The 16693-nt window shown below is 32.2% G+C and overlaps 1 protein-coding gene across 1 annotated transcript in view; it reads right to left on the bottom strand.

The window, feature by feature from the left end:
* The window catches only part of LOC143044368 (uncharacterized), a 60552-nt gene that overhangs the window by 21901 nt on the left and 21958 nt on the right, over window positions 1-16693 (bottom strand). The window contains exons 9-13 of the mRNA XM_076216324.1: window positions 16397-16525; window positions 10288-10413; window positions 9580-9705; window positions 8901-9026; window positions 7570-7695 (exon numbers count right to left, since the gene is read on the bottom strand). Of these exons, the coding sequence (XP_076072439.1) occupies window positions 7570-7695; window positions 8901-9026; window positions 9580-9705; window positions 10288-10413; window positions 16397-16525 (633 nt within the window). The remainder of the gene's footprint in view (window positions 1-7569; window positions 7696-8900; window positions 9027-9579; window positions 9706-10287; window positions 10414-16396; window positions 16526-16693) is intronic.

Here is a 16693-nt window from a genome sequence, read left to right as displayed (position 1 = left end):
TAATATCATTTATTATACATGTATTTTAATAATTTCGTTTTAATAAAAAAATTTCGGTTCTACATAATCGGTTATTGATCTCTTCTCGAGCTCTGTTTGGTGTACTGCGTAAATTTCTTTATCCATCAAAATCTTGTTTCTCGGTAAGTTATGATGGTTCATTGGCATAAAACGATCGTTTCCTTCGACTATCGCTTTGAAACTTCTGGAATTGCACGAGTCATAATTCACTCTGTTTATAAAACATATAATTTTTTTTAAAGAGACATATACTACAATATGTATTATATATGTTACTGCAGAGACATATATACTATATATATATAAGTACGTCTGAAATTGCGAAAGCAAATTTACAGATCTGACATTGTTGGGTTGATGTTTAAGACGAGTTGTACTAAAATATATATATATCTCTGGTTACTGGTAGTTATAATACATATATACAAATTAAGCCTGAACAATTTTAGATGTGCGGCCTCATTTTAAATTTAAATCGGTACCATTCAGAAGGTTATCGATCGATTTATCAAGTTTTTATAAAAAGTCCAAGTTTCTGAAATAGAAATTTTCCTTCATCGGTAGATTAGTTGTCACATAATATTTGACACAAAACACATCTTGAGAGAATGTTTTTTGAGAATCGGCTAGTTTGCACACATACTTAAACGTTAAATCTATTGACGAATATTTCAGTTTTTGTAATATTAGTTGTCCTTATCCGTTAAGTCCAGTCACGAGATGTTGAACTCCGTGTGCTTCATGAAGCTCTCTCTGCAAAAACTTTCTTGTGTGTGAGAATGAAAGTTAAACACTACAAGCAAAGAAACAGTGAGTCACGTGTCATGATTGACACACAATTTACCAATGAAATCAAACAAAATCGATAGATAATATCATTCCATCGACGAGATGTCGCCCTTCCTCCGATCAACGGGGTTTATCAGCAGTTAAATGTGACAATTATCACCTTTTACAGAAAGATCTGGTCCGAAAAGATCAATAGAAGACCACCGCTAGTATCAATATCCATCAATATAAGGCACAAACAATTATCAATTCTTTATGATTAATAACATCATACATTGTCTTAAAACAATGCTCCCGTTGTCATTTGATTGTGTTGTTTTTAAATACGCAAAACTAAAATAAGTTATCGAACTATCAGTCATTCGATATCTCATTTATCGCCTATTCCATCCTAAAATTTTACAGCTCCCATATGTACTTTGACACGAATCGTATTTTTTCTGTCATGATCAAATAAGTTTTTATTTTTTTTATTTTTTATTTTTTCTGCAATAATTACATTTAACATACTTTGCATACTTTTTAATTGAAATAACATTGAAACAAGAATCGATGTGACAAAGTCATTTTGTTTTAACATAATTCAAGAAGATTTGTAAACGACAAATACATATTACAATTACTCTTCAATCTTTTGAATCTCTCTCTGGCAAATTTCAATCAAAATAAAAGTATATAAAACATCTTTTAGGCTTGGATCAGCATCTCAAAAACTTAAAGGTCTACAGAACATAAACTGTACACACAACACAAAAAAACAAATGACAGTCATAATACAAGTACATGTAACTTACTCAAACAAAAGGTACAAAAACCTATCTTACAAAAAAAACATGGAAAACATATCTTTCAAAGATAAAAGGCAATCGTACCCTGTACAACAAGACGAAGTCTAGACTTATAGTTTTAGCGGAAATGTATATGATTCGTGTTTGAACAAAGCAATATCTTGCACTTCTTTCTTAGACATATTTTACGCAAAGTCTTAAAATAACTACATGTCTTATTTGTCCTTTAACAGTGGAAACATATATCATTGTACTTGCTTTCCATACAGGCGGGAAAAAAGGAAAGAGGGGCAAAATACATAAACTATCGTTATAGTTAAATCGCATTGATAAATGTTTAAAACTTTAAATAAGTTGATATATTAAAGAATATTTTCCAATAAAAAGATAAAACAAAAAAAATGACAAGCCTCTGTGTCTATGAATATATCAAGGCACATTTCTGATTTTCAATCTTTAACTTGCATCATGCTTTGGTACAAAAAATGTACCTGGCGGATATAAGTATTCGTCCCATTGGCTATCATACAACATCTTTTTTTTTACGTACAACTCTTCCGTTCACGATGTTGTAATACCTAGTATGCTGGTTGAACTTCAATTTAGAGGTTTATCTATTGAAGCTGTAGTTCTTTGGGTACCAAGCGTGACCTTTAGAATTTAATTACTATAATTTTTAATAAGTTAATTATGCAAGTTGCAAATCTGGCAGAATCTATCGATGCCAATGCCTATATATATTCAAATAACTATTCAAAGTGTTCATAAATTAAAAGTCACTGTAAAGAATGCTACCAAAATATAGTGTGTTCAATTGTAAAAAGAAATGTTAAAGTGAATTGCTTTTGGCAAAAGACGCACACTCATTTCACGATTGTATCTACTTATAATCAATGCACATAAGTTATGGACTAGTACTGCACCCGTGTTAACTAGCATTGGGGGTCGCATGTCATTGTCCAGATACATTTGTACTAGCAATAGTGTTTTTTTTATTGTAATTTTGTGTGTGTGTGTGTTTTGTTTTTCTTTGGGGGGGGGGGGGGTGCATGTGATGCATCAGCTTGTTAAGTTTGGTGAACTTATGGTCTAGTTTGGTAGGACAACAGTTGTGCGCTCGAAAAAAAAATGCAGTTGCTATTTTCATCAACTAAGATAAATATTGGGATGCCCCTGACCACTATTACATTTTTTCAGTAAAAAAAACAATGTTGACACACATCATATGCTATGAGAATTCAAAGACGATTCAAGTAGATCAAATAAAAATTAACCGAGCGTTCCGAGAAGGATAAAGAGTACTCTAAGGGTTGCAAGCGCAACATGAGTTTAAGGGCTGTCAATCCTTCTAAGATTGCTACTAGATACACTCTTAGCAGATAAGAATAATCTTTAGCACTAAGATTGTGCCAAAACTAATTTATGACAGACTGAGTGCTTCGTTTTTATCAACCAAGTTTCATTAACCATTTACACAAAAAAAATAAGTTTGAATGTTAACAACACAAAGACAAAAGTACAGAAATGAAAAATGCTAGAGAAAATAATATATTCCAAATCTATTTGTTCCTATGAATTACGGCGCTTCTTTCTTTAAAGAGTCATAGGATAAAAGAGGGTCTAGAAAAGGAGGGAGGTGGGTGTTCTTTAATTCTTAATATTATTTACGCCATGTTTTCTTTATTCTATACAAATTTTGCACGTTATTCTCTATTCTTTATATTCTAGAAGCCCACTATTCTTTATTCTTAAATTGTTAGCCTATCTTTTTCTTTTCTATTCTTTATTTTTTTCATTTTCAATGCAGTTTCTTGTTCCCCTGCAAGTGGTCAATTTTTCTTTGTATTCCACAGCTGTGTACTAATATCAAGATAACACGATACTGAATGGCATATCTCCCGATTTCTAATTTTTTTAACACACTTTTACTTTGAATCGAGTTACATCGGAATGAAACAGATATTTTGTCTAGTGCTGTAGACTACATGTATATATTTATAGTTGGGATCCCGCTAACATTTTAACCCCGCCACATTATTTATGTATGTGCCTGTCCCAAGTTAGGAGCCCGTAATTCAGTGGTTGTCTTTTGTTGATGTGTTACATATTTGTTTTTCATTCATTTTAAAATAAATACGGCTCTTAGTTTTCCCGTTTGTTTTACATTGTCTTTGCAGGGCCTTTTATAGCTGACTATGCGGTATGGGCTTTACTCATTGTTGAAGGCCGTACGGTGACCTATATAGTTGTTAATTTCTGTGTTATGTTGGTCTCTTGTGGAGAGTTAATTGTCTCATCGACAATCATACCACATCTTCTGCGGGACCCCAATTGCGGCTTCAGTTTTTCCCGACAACTGTGGGTATGGTTGCCTTATACTTCAAATGGAATTATTTATGCAGTCTTTGTAAGAACCAGCCAAATAGTTTTCACAAGAATAACATGACAGGTACTTAATTGTCAATTAAGCATCGTCCAAAGATGAAAATAACTTGATACTAGAGACTTTTAATATTAGGAACGATTTTAAAGATATTGTGTCACGATCTATACTCTCATCATATCTAAATATTTGGCGCTTACAATACAGTAACTTAGTGTCGTTCAAATGTTTCCCGCAATATTTAAAAAGATCTGCCGCAGATTGTATTATTTCGTTCCCCCGAAAAAAAAATCTATGTCTACTTGATTCTTTAAAAAGCCCCCGGCTGCGTCCTAAGGTTCCATTCACGAAAATTTCATATCCGCGTTTGAAACAAATGTCGGTTTACTAACATTCAAAAACAATTTCGTGACTTATACTGAACCGATAACATAAAGTGATAATACATGAAATATCCGGCAAACTTTCTACTCCGTCTACCTCTATGTCGAAAAATAACGGACACAAAAATACCTCGTTGCGCTGAACATAAGTTTGTTGAAGTTCAATCTTTTCTTTACAAGTTTTTTTTGTAGTTTTCACAGTAATATATTCGTTCATTAGTGAATTGGCACCATCATCCGAAACATATTTTGTCCGTAAATTTTAAAGAAGCCTCTTTAGTGATATAAGATGGAAAAGCAAAAGAAAGGCTGGTACAATTACGCTCCCAAGTTTTACTCGTTTTAAAACCTTTGCAAGTTCTGCACTTAATTTAAAATTTGCGAGTAGAAATAAAACATGCAATCTGTTCCGGGTTGAGAGCAATACTTATCAATATCACGGAATAACAAAAAGAATCCAAAAAAATCAGTAACATATATATATATATATATAGATAAATCGTAGTTTAAAAAGTCTCTCTATATATATGTAGTTGACAAATACATGCACCGACAATCGACTAGTTGTGCATCCAATTTCATATTCAACAAATGTATATCTCAGCAACTATAAGGTGTCATATCATGCACACTTATGTATACACTCTCATAGTCTCAGTCAGTAACGCAGCTTCCAGGCCAGAGACGGTCACAGTGATCCACATTTTACACTATTGATTTGTACTTTATTTTATAATTTAAATATAAAGTATATTATCAAGACTACCACTAGTTCTTATGTGCCACAATTATGACAATGAAGCTAACTATGTGATGTAGATTACTAAATTAATGTTTATCACAAACTTGGTCACATGCTGTATATGTAAATTTATACCAAAAAGAAGAGTTCAACTGTATTGATTTAAGGTAAATGGTAAAGGTCACAACTATTAAATATACATGTATACCTTTAATTTGCATTGGACAATATAATGCTCCCTTTATCATATATATTGTCAATTATTGCATTCCAAATTGCCATTGTACACCACTAAAAAGGATGTACATCATATGCAGAAGCAATATAAAATGCATACCCATCAGGTGACCTAATTATTGCAATCACTTCAAAAACCTGGCCATATATCATATTATAAAACGCTTAATGAGTGCCTTTGTTAGTCAGGTATAATATAATCTTTTTAAATTGATGTTATAATACATGATTGGATTAATTTTGAACTCACTGAAATATTATATAGATTTATTAGTTTATTAGTATATATTACACCTTTTCATTACAAATAAATAAATTAAACTTTCATCTAAATGCAGCATCAGAACGTTCCCCAGGAAAATTTACGCCGAAAGTTTGGGAAAGTATGAATAAGAAGTTGGAGAGGCAAACAGATAACAGAAAACAAAGATTTTAAAAGAAAAGAATTGAAATAAAAAGAATAGAAAGATGCCCCACGTAGTTCAAATGTTAAAGAAGGAACAACATATGAAATAGAAATTGAAGTAAATGACAATGCTTTAGTGCTTTTGACATTTAGCAAATTCCTTCTCATATGCTTTATAATATATCTTGTGATCAGTTTTATTTGGCAATCACCAGTGGCAGTCAGCAGGGTTAAAGAACATCAGTTGTTCGACCTGTTAGTCAAATGCGTTTTGTTTAAATATACTTCTTCACTTTTTTGGTTTTTTGGAAAATGTTGTATGTGTTGTATTTAGCATGTTTAGACCCTTCTACAACGAAATTTGTTTTACATGCACACGTATAAAAATTGCGGTTTTTATCCAACGCAATCATAGGTTTGAACGTAGTTTTCAATTTAGACTCGTATACATATATATAAATAGATCAATGTTTAATATTTTGATTTTCAAACAAGATGTCCTTCAAATTTTGTAACATCACTCAGGTAGCAGCTGTTAGTGGATCAAATCTATTCCAGGGATGTAATATGTAAAGATGTGGCATTTTAAATAAAGCGAGTAAAATAACTGGTATTTTCTTTCCGTAATGCCACTATTAGTAATATGATATATCTGACTGGGAGCAACATGTATTCAATATGGAAGGATTCAAAATTTTGACTGAAAACAAAGTGAACTCTAATAATACTTTGACTTTCAATCAGTACTTCATTCTTTTTTTACATAAATAAGACCGTTAGTTTTCTCGTTTGAATTGTTTTACATTTTCTTATCGGGGCCTTTTATAGCTGACTATGCGGTATGGGCTTTGCTCATTGTTGAAGGCAACATATGTCACACTTTTTTCGCCGATCATGAAAGATATACAAAAAACTGCTGTTGATCACTATTTCGTTAAGGGTCACAAACACTTTTTTCGGGCAAAAAATAGTCTGGTAACCCATATTTTTTTTTAAAGCTCATTGTTTTGACCATCTTATGTCAAATTTAAAAAAAATATTCGTTGGAAAATTTTTTTTTGGAAATTTAAGAAAAATAGAAATTTTTAACAAAATCTATGTGTTTTGTGTAGAGCAGTGTTGATGAAGTTGGAGAAGAAAATAAAACTGCCATTATTTGTGTTTTATTTACATTTTAAATAATAATTTTGTAATAAATGAAGAACAAACCTTTCAAAATATTTTCAAAGGCTTCAAAAAAATTTATACATACACGTGATGTACCAACTTTGGTAACCGTTACCACGGAAACGAGTCTGGTGACATTAACCCAAATTTTTATAGAGGCCATTCCATAGTATATGTATGCAAATTTTAAGAAAAATTCAATGGTAAAAAAAAATGCTATATCTTAAAACACAATGTTGCCTGCTTTATTCCAATTTTCGACATTTTTATCAATTATGTGTGATTGATCTCCGTACATTGTTGTCAATATAATAGAATTTGAATTGACTGTCATAAAAGAGAGAGGTTCAGCTAGCTATAAAACAAGTTTTCATCCACTATTTTCTACATAAGGAAAAACCTGTACCAAATCCGGAATATGACATTTGTTTTCTATTCGTTTGATGTATTTGAGCTTTTGCTATTGCCATTTCATAAGTGACTTTCCGTTTTGAGTTTTCCTTGGAGCTCGGTATTTTTGTTATTTTATTTTTTTATAAGTTTTATATGTTTAAGTTTTCCCACTAAGTAGTTAATGTTGAGTAATTTAGTTTTTGTAGCACATTTTACAAGCACAGTCTCTAATAATTATGAAAACCGAGATGCATATTTACCTAAGCACATATGTGGATCTTCGTCTTCTCCTGTTGAACACTCATTGCGTCCATCACACCACTGTTCTTCATTAATACAACGGTAGTCATCATTACACTTTCTATAACCATAGGGACATTCTCTTGCTGAAAGAAATAATTCGATCAGGGTAAGTAATTAAGAATATAGAGCTACATATTTCAGTGGTATATGGATTTTTATTTAAAGACACATAGAAACAAGGTATCGTAAATTTACTAACTGAGAAAATAACTTCATTTAATTATTTATACTTGATTATAGCGAACTGCAATGGCAATGGTCTCACATTCTGAATGTTGGTTATAGCGCTAGATTAAGTCTGCGAACGGACTTCGTACATTTTGTCATTGTTTGCAATCATTAACATGATCTATTAATCCCCTGTGAACAATGACCATGCCCATAACACTCCCTATGACAAGCGACGGTTGATACAATAATTTCATAACTTCAACTGGTCTATATTCATTAATGGAAAACATTATTAATCATCATTAATCACTACTGGAATGCATACTTAGGAGATAAATACATCTAACAGAGAATTAAAGAGGTATGGCGAGCAAAGTATTGAAACAGTTATTAAAATTGGGGAAAAAAAACAACCTACGCTTGACATGAATATTTTGAATGAGATAGAATTTTTGCGTGTAGTCTTTCTATAGAAAATTAAAACCTTCTTGTAATGGTTCTTTAACAAGCACTGAGTAACTTATTACCGGCAGAAAATTTAACCTTTATAATCCGATCGAACGAACCTTGTATTTCTCAACCTCAAAAACGACCCATATCAATGTTGATGTGTAAAATATTTTGCGGTAAGGATCTTTCTTATATTGAAATAAGATCAAGAAAAATCTGCATTTTTCTTAGTGTGATATGTCTGAGAGTATAAGAATATGAACATAAGGTAAAAGGATCAATCGTCAAATACAGATACGATCACACATTACCTCTTTATGTCTGAAACATTAATGCTTTTACATATTTAACTTGTTATAAGAATCCTATATTAACCAACCACCTGCAACTTTTTACAGAAACAATTTTTAACACACGCCTTTTATATTTTATCAAGAATTATATTGCACTTCGCGTAGAGGGATTTTCATTGTTGCATACAAAATAAAGTATGTAACAAAATTTCCAACGACTGTTTGTGCAAATATGACATAAATTGACAAACCGAAACACAACCATGAAAATAGGGGTATTGACGACTAACTAATTGTTTCGAATGATAGGGGATAAACTCCTAGTTGAATATACTTCTTTTATTGTTTCCTCCTATGTTGTGATGAATGTTTACCTTTGCATTTTACTTTATCTTCGTCACTACCATCACGACAATCTTCACGGCCATCACAGATACTGTCTATACGCACACATTTTATTTCATCTGCACATTTCACTCTACCACTTGGACATTGGTATTCTAGAAAACAGAAAACCAGAACAGTCCTTCAGAATAATAAACGGTTTGCCTTGTCGAATGTTTAGAATTATTTGTCTTTGACATTTATTAGAATTACGTTTACGACATTGATAACTTAAATAAAATTGAGAATGGATATGAGGAATGTGCCAAAGAGACAACAACCCTGGTTCTAATTCAATCTTCTGTCCAGTTTGAATGTGATTGAGAATACTCTTACAATGTTTAACTTACCAAGTAAATACGTTTATTATCTAATGCAATATACCTTTCATTATCATATGTTCAACGTTTTCAACAGTGGTGCGTGGCGATCTTCCTGAAATCTTTATGGTGTAATAATTGATTATAAATACCAATTCAATAGTTTTTAGGATAAAATTCTTTTGCTTATTACTCAAATTATATACGTGGGAAATCAAATTTTATAATTAAAAACATATTTGTTTTAAAAACTGAACCCCAAAGTCAAAAGCATGAAGTGCTTTACAAAAAATTAAATTGATGAAATATATCTGTACATAAGCAGTAAGTTAAATGTAAAAGAAAATACCTTTACAGGCAACTGCATCTTCATCAGACTCATCATTACAGTTCGTATATCCATTACAAAATTTATCTATGTTTAAACATTGATAATTGTCAGCACACTTTGTCTCATCAGGTTCACAAATTCTAGCTGTAATTGACGTATGCATTCATCATATTAAAACACCTCATTACAATAGCCTGATAATTCAACCAACCCTCATAATACTCCTCTATATAGAATAATGATAAAAACAAATGTCGCAATATTTACCATGCAAGTGTCTCAATCCTAGTTTAAATACATCGCGTCTATAATAGGAGTCACGGGATGATATCGGGGCCGATATAGAAAAGGACTTGTTATAATCTATTATTGTTTACTTTTGCATATTCAGAATTGTGATCTGAATCATTATTGCAAAACAAGTAGTAATAACATTCATCGTTATCCAGAAGACAAATTAAACTATGTAACCACTTTTTTTCCCAAAATGATATCTATGTCGTCGGGTTGCATTCTGGCAGATATATAACCAAAGCCTCTTTCTATTCATGTTAAAAGAAAATAAGTTTAAAAATTGATTCTACTCCTACTGTTTAATAACGAAAACATCGCAATGAAATATAAACATGCCACACTTTTAATTATTTTTTGACAACAAATCACCATACAGATACATATCAAAATTCCAAATTCTCAAAAACAGATACCTGACTCACAATATCTCACCTTTACACATATTTTCATCCTCATCAGATTTGTCATTACAATGTGTGTATTTGTTACATACATTTGATTTATAAATACATTGTATGCCATCATCACATTTCACTTTGTCGCTGTCGCATTCCCTTGCTGCAAAAAAATTGCATACATGTTTAAGCAGATGTGTTTATTTTTGAGTTGTATATGTTCAGCATGAAAACATAATAATAAGAGCGATGCTATTTATTCTCTAGTTTTATCAAGCTCACATTAATTCCAAATAGCGTTTTAGTATGTCTTGAGTGACGGAGGAAAATTGTTCAATTTTGAATACCTTTCATCTTCACTATTGATTTTGAATGTGTGATAACCATGAACATTTGTATTTATTTATGAAATTAAAATGATGATTTAACGGGTATGAATAAACTCATCATAGATACCAGGATTACAAAAAATGTATTTTCGCCAGATGCACGTTTCGTCTACAAAAGACTCATCAGTGACGCTCGAATAAAAAAAAAGATAAAAAGGTCAAAAAAGGTAGGAAGCATTGAGAACCAAAAATCCCTAAAAAATTGGCAGAGATAAAAACTAAATCAAACATATCAGAAAGAAAATTTGCAAAACGTCAAGACGTTCACTGGTGGTCATGCTATAACTAGAGGTGTGTTCATAAAATTGGCATATAGGACTGCAGAGTTAATAGATATCAGTAGCTTAAACGTATTTGTTTTTACCGTAATTAGTGAACGAGTGTATGGGCTTCATTTTATTTGATTGCATGTCATTTCTCGTACGCTTTGCTGGTCAACTAGCTGTGATTTACAAGTGGAGCTTTATCATAAAAAAACAACATGTTAACCCTTATTGATTTCATTATCATACCCTACTCACATTTAAAAAAAAAAGACTAGGTGTCTGAAACCGATAGCAATACGTAATAACAATCTAGATTTCTTAATTTCTAGAAATCTTTTAAAGCAGATGAAAATAAATCTATCTTTTATATACTGCATATAACCATTTGTTGTATTATTTAAAAAAAAAAATTAGCCTTTTGATGAACTATACAGCATTTAAATAGTGTGCATTTTCCAATGAAACGCGTATAAGTATGGTTTACCTTCTGCTTCCATTTTAGAACAGTAGTCGTTGCCGACTATTTAAAGTTCTGTTAATGGTGTAATAAAATGGGAATTTCCCCCAATATGTAACAGTGTGGTTTTTTTAATGTTGCAATTAGTGTAGGAGAACGAATAAAAGGTGTATAGTGTAATGATATTTGGTGTATTATATGTATGTATGTGTGAGGTTTACACCAGTTATGTCATGCAAAAGAAAAGAGCACCAATGAAATGGTGCAAATAAACAAGAAAAAAATGTTCTCGTGCAGGCTGTGTGTTTCTGCGTATAAAAATATTGTATAAACGTTATATGTGTTAAACGTCACATTTTATTTCGCAAAACAATAAGAATGTTGAGAAAAAAAGACAGCCGGTTCCAAATATACCTCTACAAATAAAGGCAACAGTAGTATACCGCTGTTCAAAACTCATAAATCCCTGAATAAAAAAACAAAATCGGGGTAACAAACTAAAACCGAGGGAAACGCATTAAATATAAGAGGAGAACAACGACATAACACCGAAACGTAACACACACAGAAACGGACCAAGCATCAGACAAAACACCACGAGAATAACAAATATAACATGAAAACCAAATACATGAATTTGGGATAGACAAGTACCGTGCCACGTCTTATCTCAATTTCTCAAAAATAAGAGAAAACACAAACGACTCAACGTTAAAATGCAACACACACAGAAACGAACAATAATATAACAATGGCCATCTTCCTGACTTGGTACAGGACACTTTTAAAGGGGGGATAAAAGTGGTGGGTTGAACCTGGTTTTGTGGCATGCCAAACCTCGCACTTTAATGGCAAAGTTAAATATAACATTGAAATGACAACATAATATTACAGGACTACAATACAAATTAATAGAACATATTAGACAAAGAAAAACATGATTAATAGATAACAAAAAGCATCAGGTTTAAAATTCAATACGCCAAAAACGCGTCTTGTCCATACAAGACTTACAAGTGACGCCCAGATATAAAGGTCGAAAGTGAAAAAAGTACAAAGTTGTACAACACTGAAGATCAAAAGTTGAAAAGGTTTCGCCAAATACGGCATTGTTTTTATTCCCGGGATAAGAACATTCTTATTATATAGAACAATTCATGCTATTGCAAACAGTAAATTTTATCAAATGAATATGAAAGAGATATACATAAAGAAACTGAAGTATTAACTAATTACAGAAAACTAAACCCGAATACATAACGCCCAGATATAAAAGATCGAAAGTGAAAAAGGTACAAAGTTGTACAGCACTGAAGATAAAAAGTTGAAAAGGTTTTGCCAAAAACGGCATTGTTTTTATGCCCAGGATAAGAACATCCTTATTATATAGAACAATTCATGCTATTGCAAACAGTAAATTTTAACAAATGAATATGAAAGAGATATACATAATGAAACTGAAGTATTAACTAATTACAGAAAACTAAACCCGAATACATAATGCTATTAAAGTTAAACACAGAATAGACACACCCGAATCAGTCCAGGCGTCAACGTAATTAAAAAAATGTGACGTCACATACGATGGCGAAAAGGCACAAACGTTATGCCACATTTGAATTTATGAAATTTAGAAACAGTATGACGTCACAAATGAAAAACTATCAAAGTGAGATAGAATTAGGATTGATTTAAGATTATATTAGAACTAAATATTGATAATTCATTTAAACAAAATGCATATTGTAATACTTATTAATAACAATTACCTGTAATATATATATGTCCAGTTTGTTATGAATCCAACTTCAAACGTAAATAATCGTACAAAATTTAATATAATTAATAAAGGCGGTGATTAATTTTTCTATCCGTAACACCTAAATATAATAAAAAGACGTCAACACATTTGACAAAATCCGATGAGAATTACAAATATAACATTAAACATGTAAACTAAATACATGAATTTGGGATCAACAAGTACAGAAACACGTCTTATAGTAATGCGAATTCACAATTCAGCAAAACAGTCACAATCGGGAATAAGTCACTTTGGTAATTAAAATATTAGACGACATAATGACAAACCACAATCTACCATGTGATAAAAATGTCCTTAGCTAGTTTGGTTAAAGAGACATCATATGGATCCACCAATTCGTGATGGTGTCCATAAAATTTACGGAGTGTCAATTTTAACCTCCTCATAACTTTGTTGGAGCAGTTTCTGCGTAAGGAGCACACTCCTGTATATGGAGTCCGTATAGTGTGAACAAGCACGTGAATAACGTATCAATTGTGATATGTAAACACCATACGAAGGGGCAGAGGGTATGTTACTGCTGAGAAATGGGAAATTGATAATTGGGAAGTTGAAATCGTCCCGTTTATCATAGATTTTCGTGTGAAGTCGTCCATCTACGTCAATATTGAGGAAAATATCAAGGTATGAAGCAGTCCTTCTAGTATCAGTAGTATCCTTAATTTCAAGTTCACTGGGATATATGAGATGTAAGTGTTGGCTGAAGTATGGGTTGTTCAATGATAAAACATCATCAATATATCGGAAAGTAAAATTAAAGAATTTCGCAAGGTGCTTTTTCTTTTTGTCTTTTAGAAGGTTCTGAATAAATTCTGCTTCATACGAATACAAAAACAAATCAGCCAGCAGGGGTGCACAATTAGTACCCATTGGAATACCGACTGTCTGTTGAAATATAAATCCTCCAAACTCAACAAATATATTGTCGATCAAAAAGTCCAGCATTTTAATAATATCATCTTCAGTATATTTTTTGGAAGATTCAGTGTGATTCTTAACAAAATATGAATTATTGTATCCCAAAACAAGAAATTTGTATCTACGATTCCCATTTTTATAGAAAAAGCTCTGTTTTATGAGATGGTGAAGTCGATCTTTCAACTGAGCATGGGGAATAGTAGTATATAGCGTAGAAAAATCAAAAGTTTTTATGTTGCTGCAAAATTGCAAAGATTGTGATCGAAGGTTAAGCAGTAGATCTTTCGAATTTTTGAGAATCCACATCTGGTTAACACCACTGGTAGAATATATCTCCTCACAATATTTTTGAAGCCCATCTTTAACTGTAGAAAGAATAGTAGTCAATACTTTAGAAAGATGTTTAGTCGAACATTTTGAAGACCCAGCTATGTATCGTTCTTTATATGGAGTTTTGTGTAATTTAGGTATCCAGTATAATGAGGGCGAGTTTTCTTCGTTTTCTTTGATGTTGATACCAAAAGAAAGAAGGACAGATTTATGATTTTGTAAAATTTCATCCTTGGTAAATGATGTTAAAGAATATGTAGGATTACCAGTAGTTTTATCAATTCCAAGCTCTGTAGTGAGACATTGCAAATAATGTTTTTTACATATGAAGACAATATTATTGGAGGCTTTATCTGCCGGAACAACGCCATATTTGTCATGCAAAGAGGATAAAGCATCCACAACCTCCGGATTCTTGAAAGGGTTAGAAACTCTAGTACTCATATTACATCTTAGTTTTTGTATGCGCCTCTGAATGCATGATCGAATAGCTTTGATCCATTCAGACAGAGTGTCCAGGTCTGGTTCGTCTGGTTCGCGCTTTATCCATTTTCTTGCATAGTCCTCAACTGCATCCATCAGTAACTTGAAATTCTTTTTCCAGTTGATGGGCTGGGGGATTCTATACTTTGGTCCCTTGGCTAGTAACTCTCTTAGTTGTTCATTGGTAACAATACCAAGGTCACCAGTAATAATATGACCAGCTGGGCTATAATTGTATTGAGAAGATGTACATGAGCAATCCGGAGGCTTGCTCATGTACATCAAAAGTGTGGATCTTCGTCTGATTTATCTGTACAATCTTCGTGGCCGTCACATACACAGTATTGACTGATACATTGTAATTCGTTTGAGCACTTTTGATTGTAATCACTGCAGCTATAATCTAGATTTATGTATGTAATGTAAAATATAATAAAATGATAAGTTCAGACATGAAAAGAGTTGCTACACCAATCATATACCATTTTTCGCCGCTATAAATAAGTAAATGTGTTTCAGTTGATATTCTTCTAATTTTATTTTCGTATTGTGAAACTGAGTTTGTTCCCAATTATGCCTCTGTGTACGCATCGGACACATTATTGTATCAAGTTACAACATCATTATTACTGGTATAACTAAAGGCTCCCAAGAGCCTGTACCTACTGTGGTTTTGGGAATCATGAAAAATAAGGTGAAAGTCATAATAAATAGTATTAGATAGGCTCATAATGATTGAAGCCAAGTTTAGTTTAATTTAGACAGTAATTAAATTAAATACAGGTCATCCCATTGTAGTCTTACAATAGTTACTGAAGATCTAGACCCCTTATCATTATCTACATAAGTTGTGACCATTTTAATTTTTTTTTCATTTTCCCATATACTTCTTCAGTAAACTCCTAAGTTCTATTTTTAGCCATGTCGGCCATGTTGGTTAGATGGCAGGGTCATTTCAATGCTTTAGTTTCAGAGATATAAGCCAAAACTGCATTTTACCCCTTTGATCTATTTTTAGCCATGTTGGCCAGGTTGGTTGGCAGGCGGGGTCATCGGACACATTTTTTAAACTAGTTATCATAATGATAATTGCGGTCAAGTTTGGATAAATTTGGCCTAGTAGTTTTAGAGGAGAAGAATTTTGTAAAAGTAAACGACGGACGACGACAGACGACGATGGACAACGAACGCCAAGTGATAAGATAAGCTGACTTGGTCATTTGGGCCAGGTGAGCTAAAAGCGGAATATATTACCATGTCAAATGTTATTTTCTTTAAATTGCTGTGCTTTTTTAAACTTGCAAAAACACGGTTTTTTGTTGATTTTGATGATTACCAAAGTATTATGGTATATTGAATATGATAATTAATTTGGACGATATTCTGAGTATATAGATTTAACAGCAAATCTCCTCAACGATATTAAGAAATAAAATCCTTGTTCAAGAAAAATAGTAAGCAGTTCATTATTAAAGTACCTCGACAAAAGCCTGGATCTTCATCTGACTTATCCTTACAATCTACATTCCCATCACACCAACTATTTTGTTCGTCAACACATTGTTGTCCATCAGCACATTTCCTCTTCCACTCAGGGCAAACATATGCTAAACATACAATTTAAAAACATGTTTAAATCACATTATCTGAGCATTTTATATGGTTTAAAAACATGTCATTAAATCTGCCAGAATCTGTCAGGAGAACTGTTCTAGGACAGTATGTAGAACTGTCAGCCTGACACCTTTTAGACAGTTCAAGCTAGTACAGTTCTA

This window comes from Mytilus galloprovincialis, chromosome 9 (assembly GCF_965363235.1).
Source record: "Mytilus galloprovincialis chromosome 9, xbMytGall1.hap1.1, whole genome shotgun sequence".
NCBI lineage: Eukaryota > Metazoa > Mollusca > Bivalvia > Mytilida > Mytilidae > Mytilus > Mytilus galloprovincialis.
This window is presented reverse-complemented; position numbering and strand designations above follow the sequence as displayed.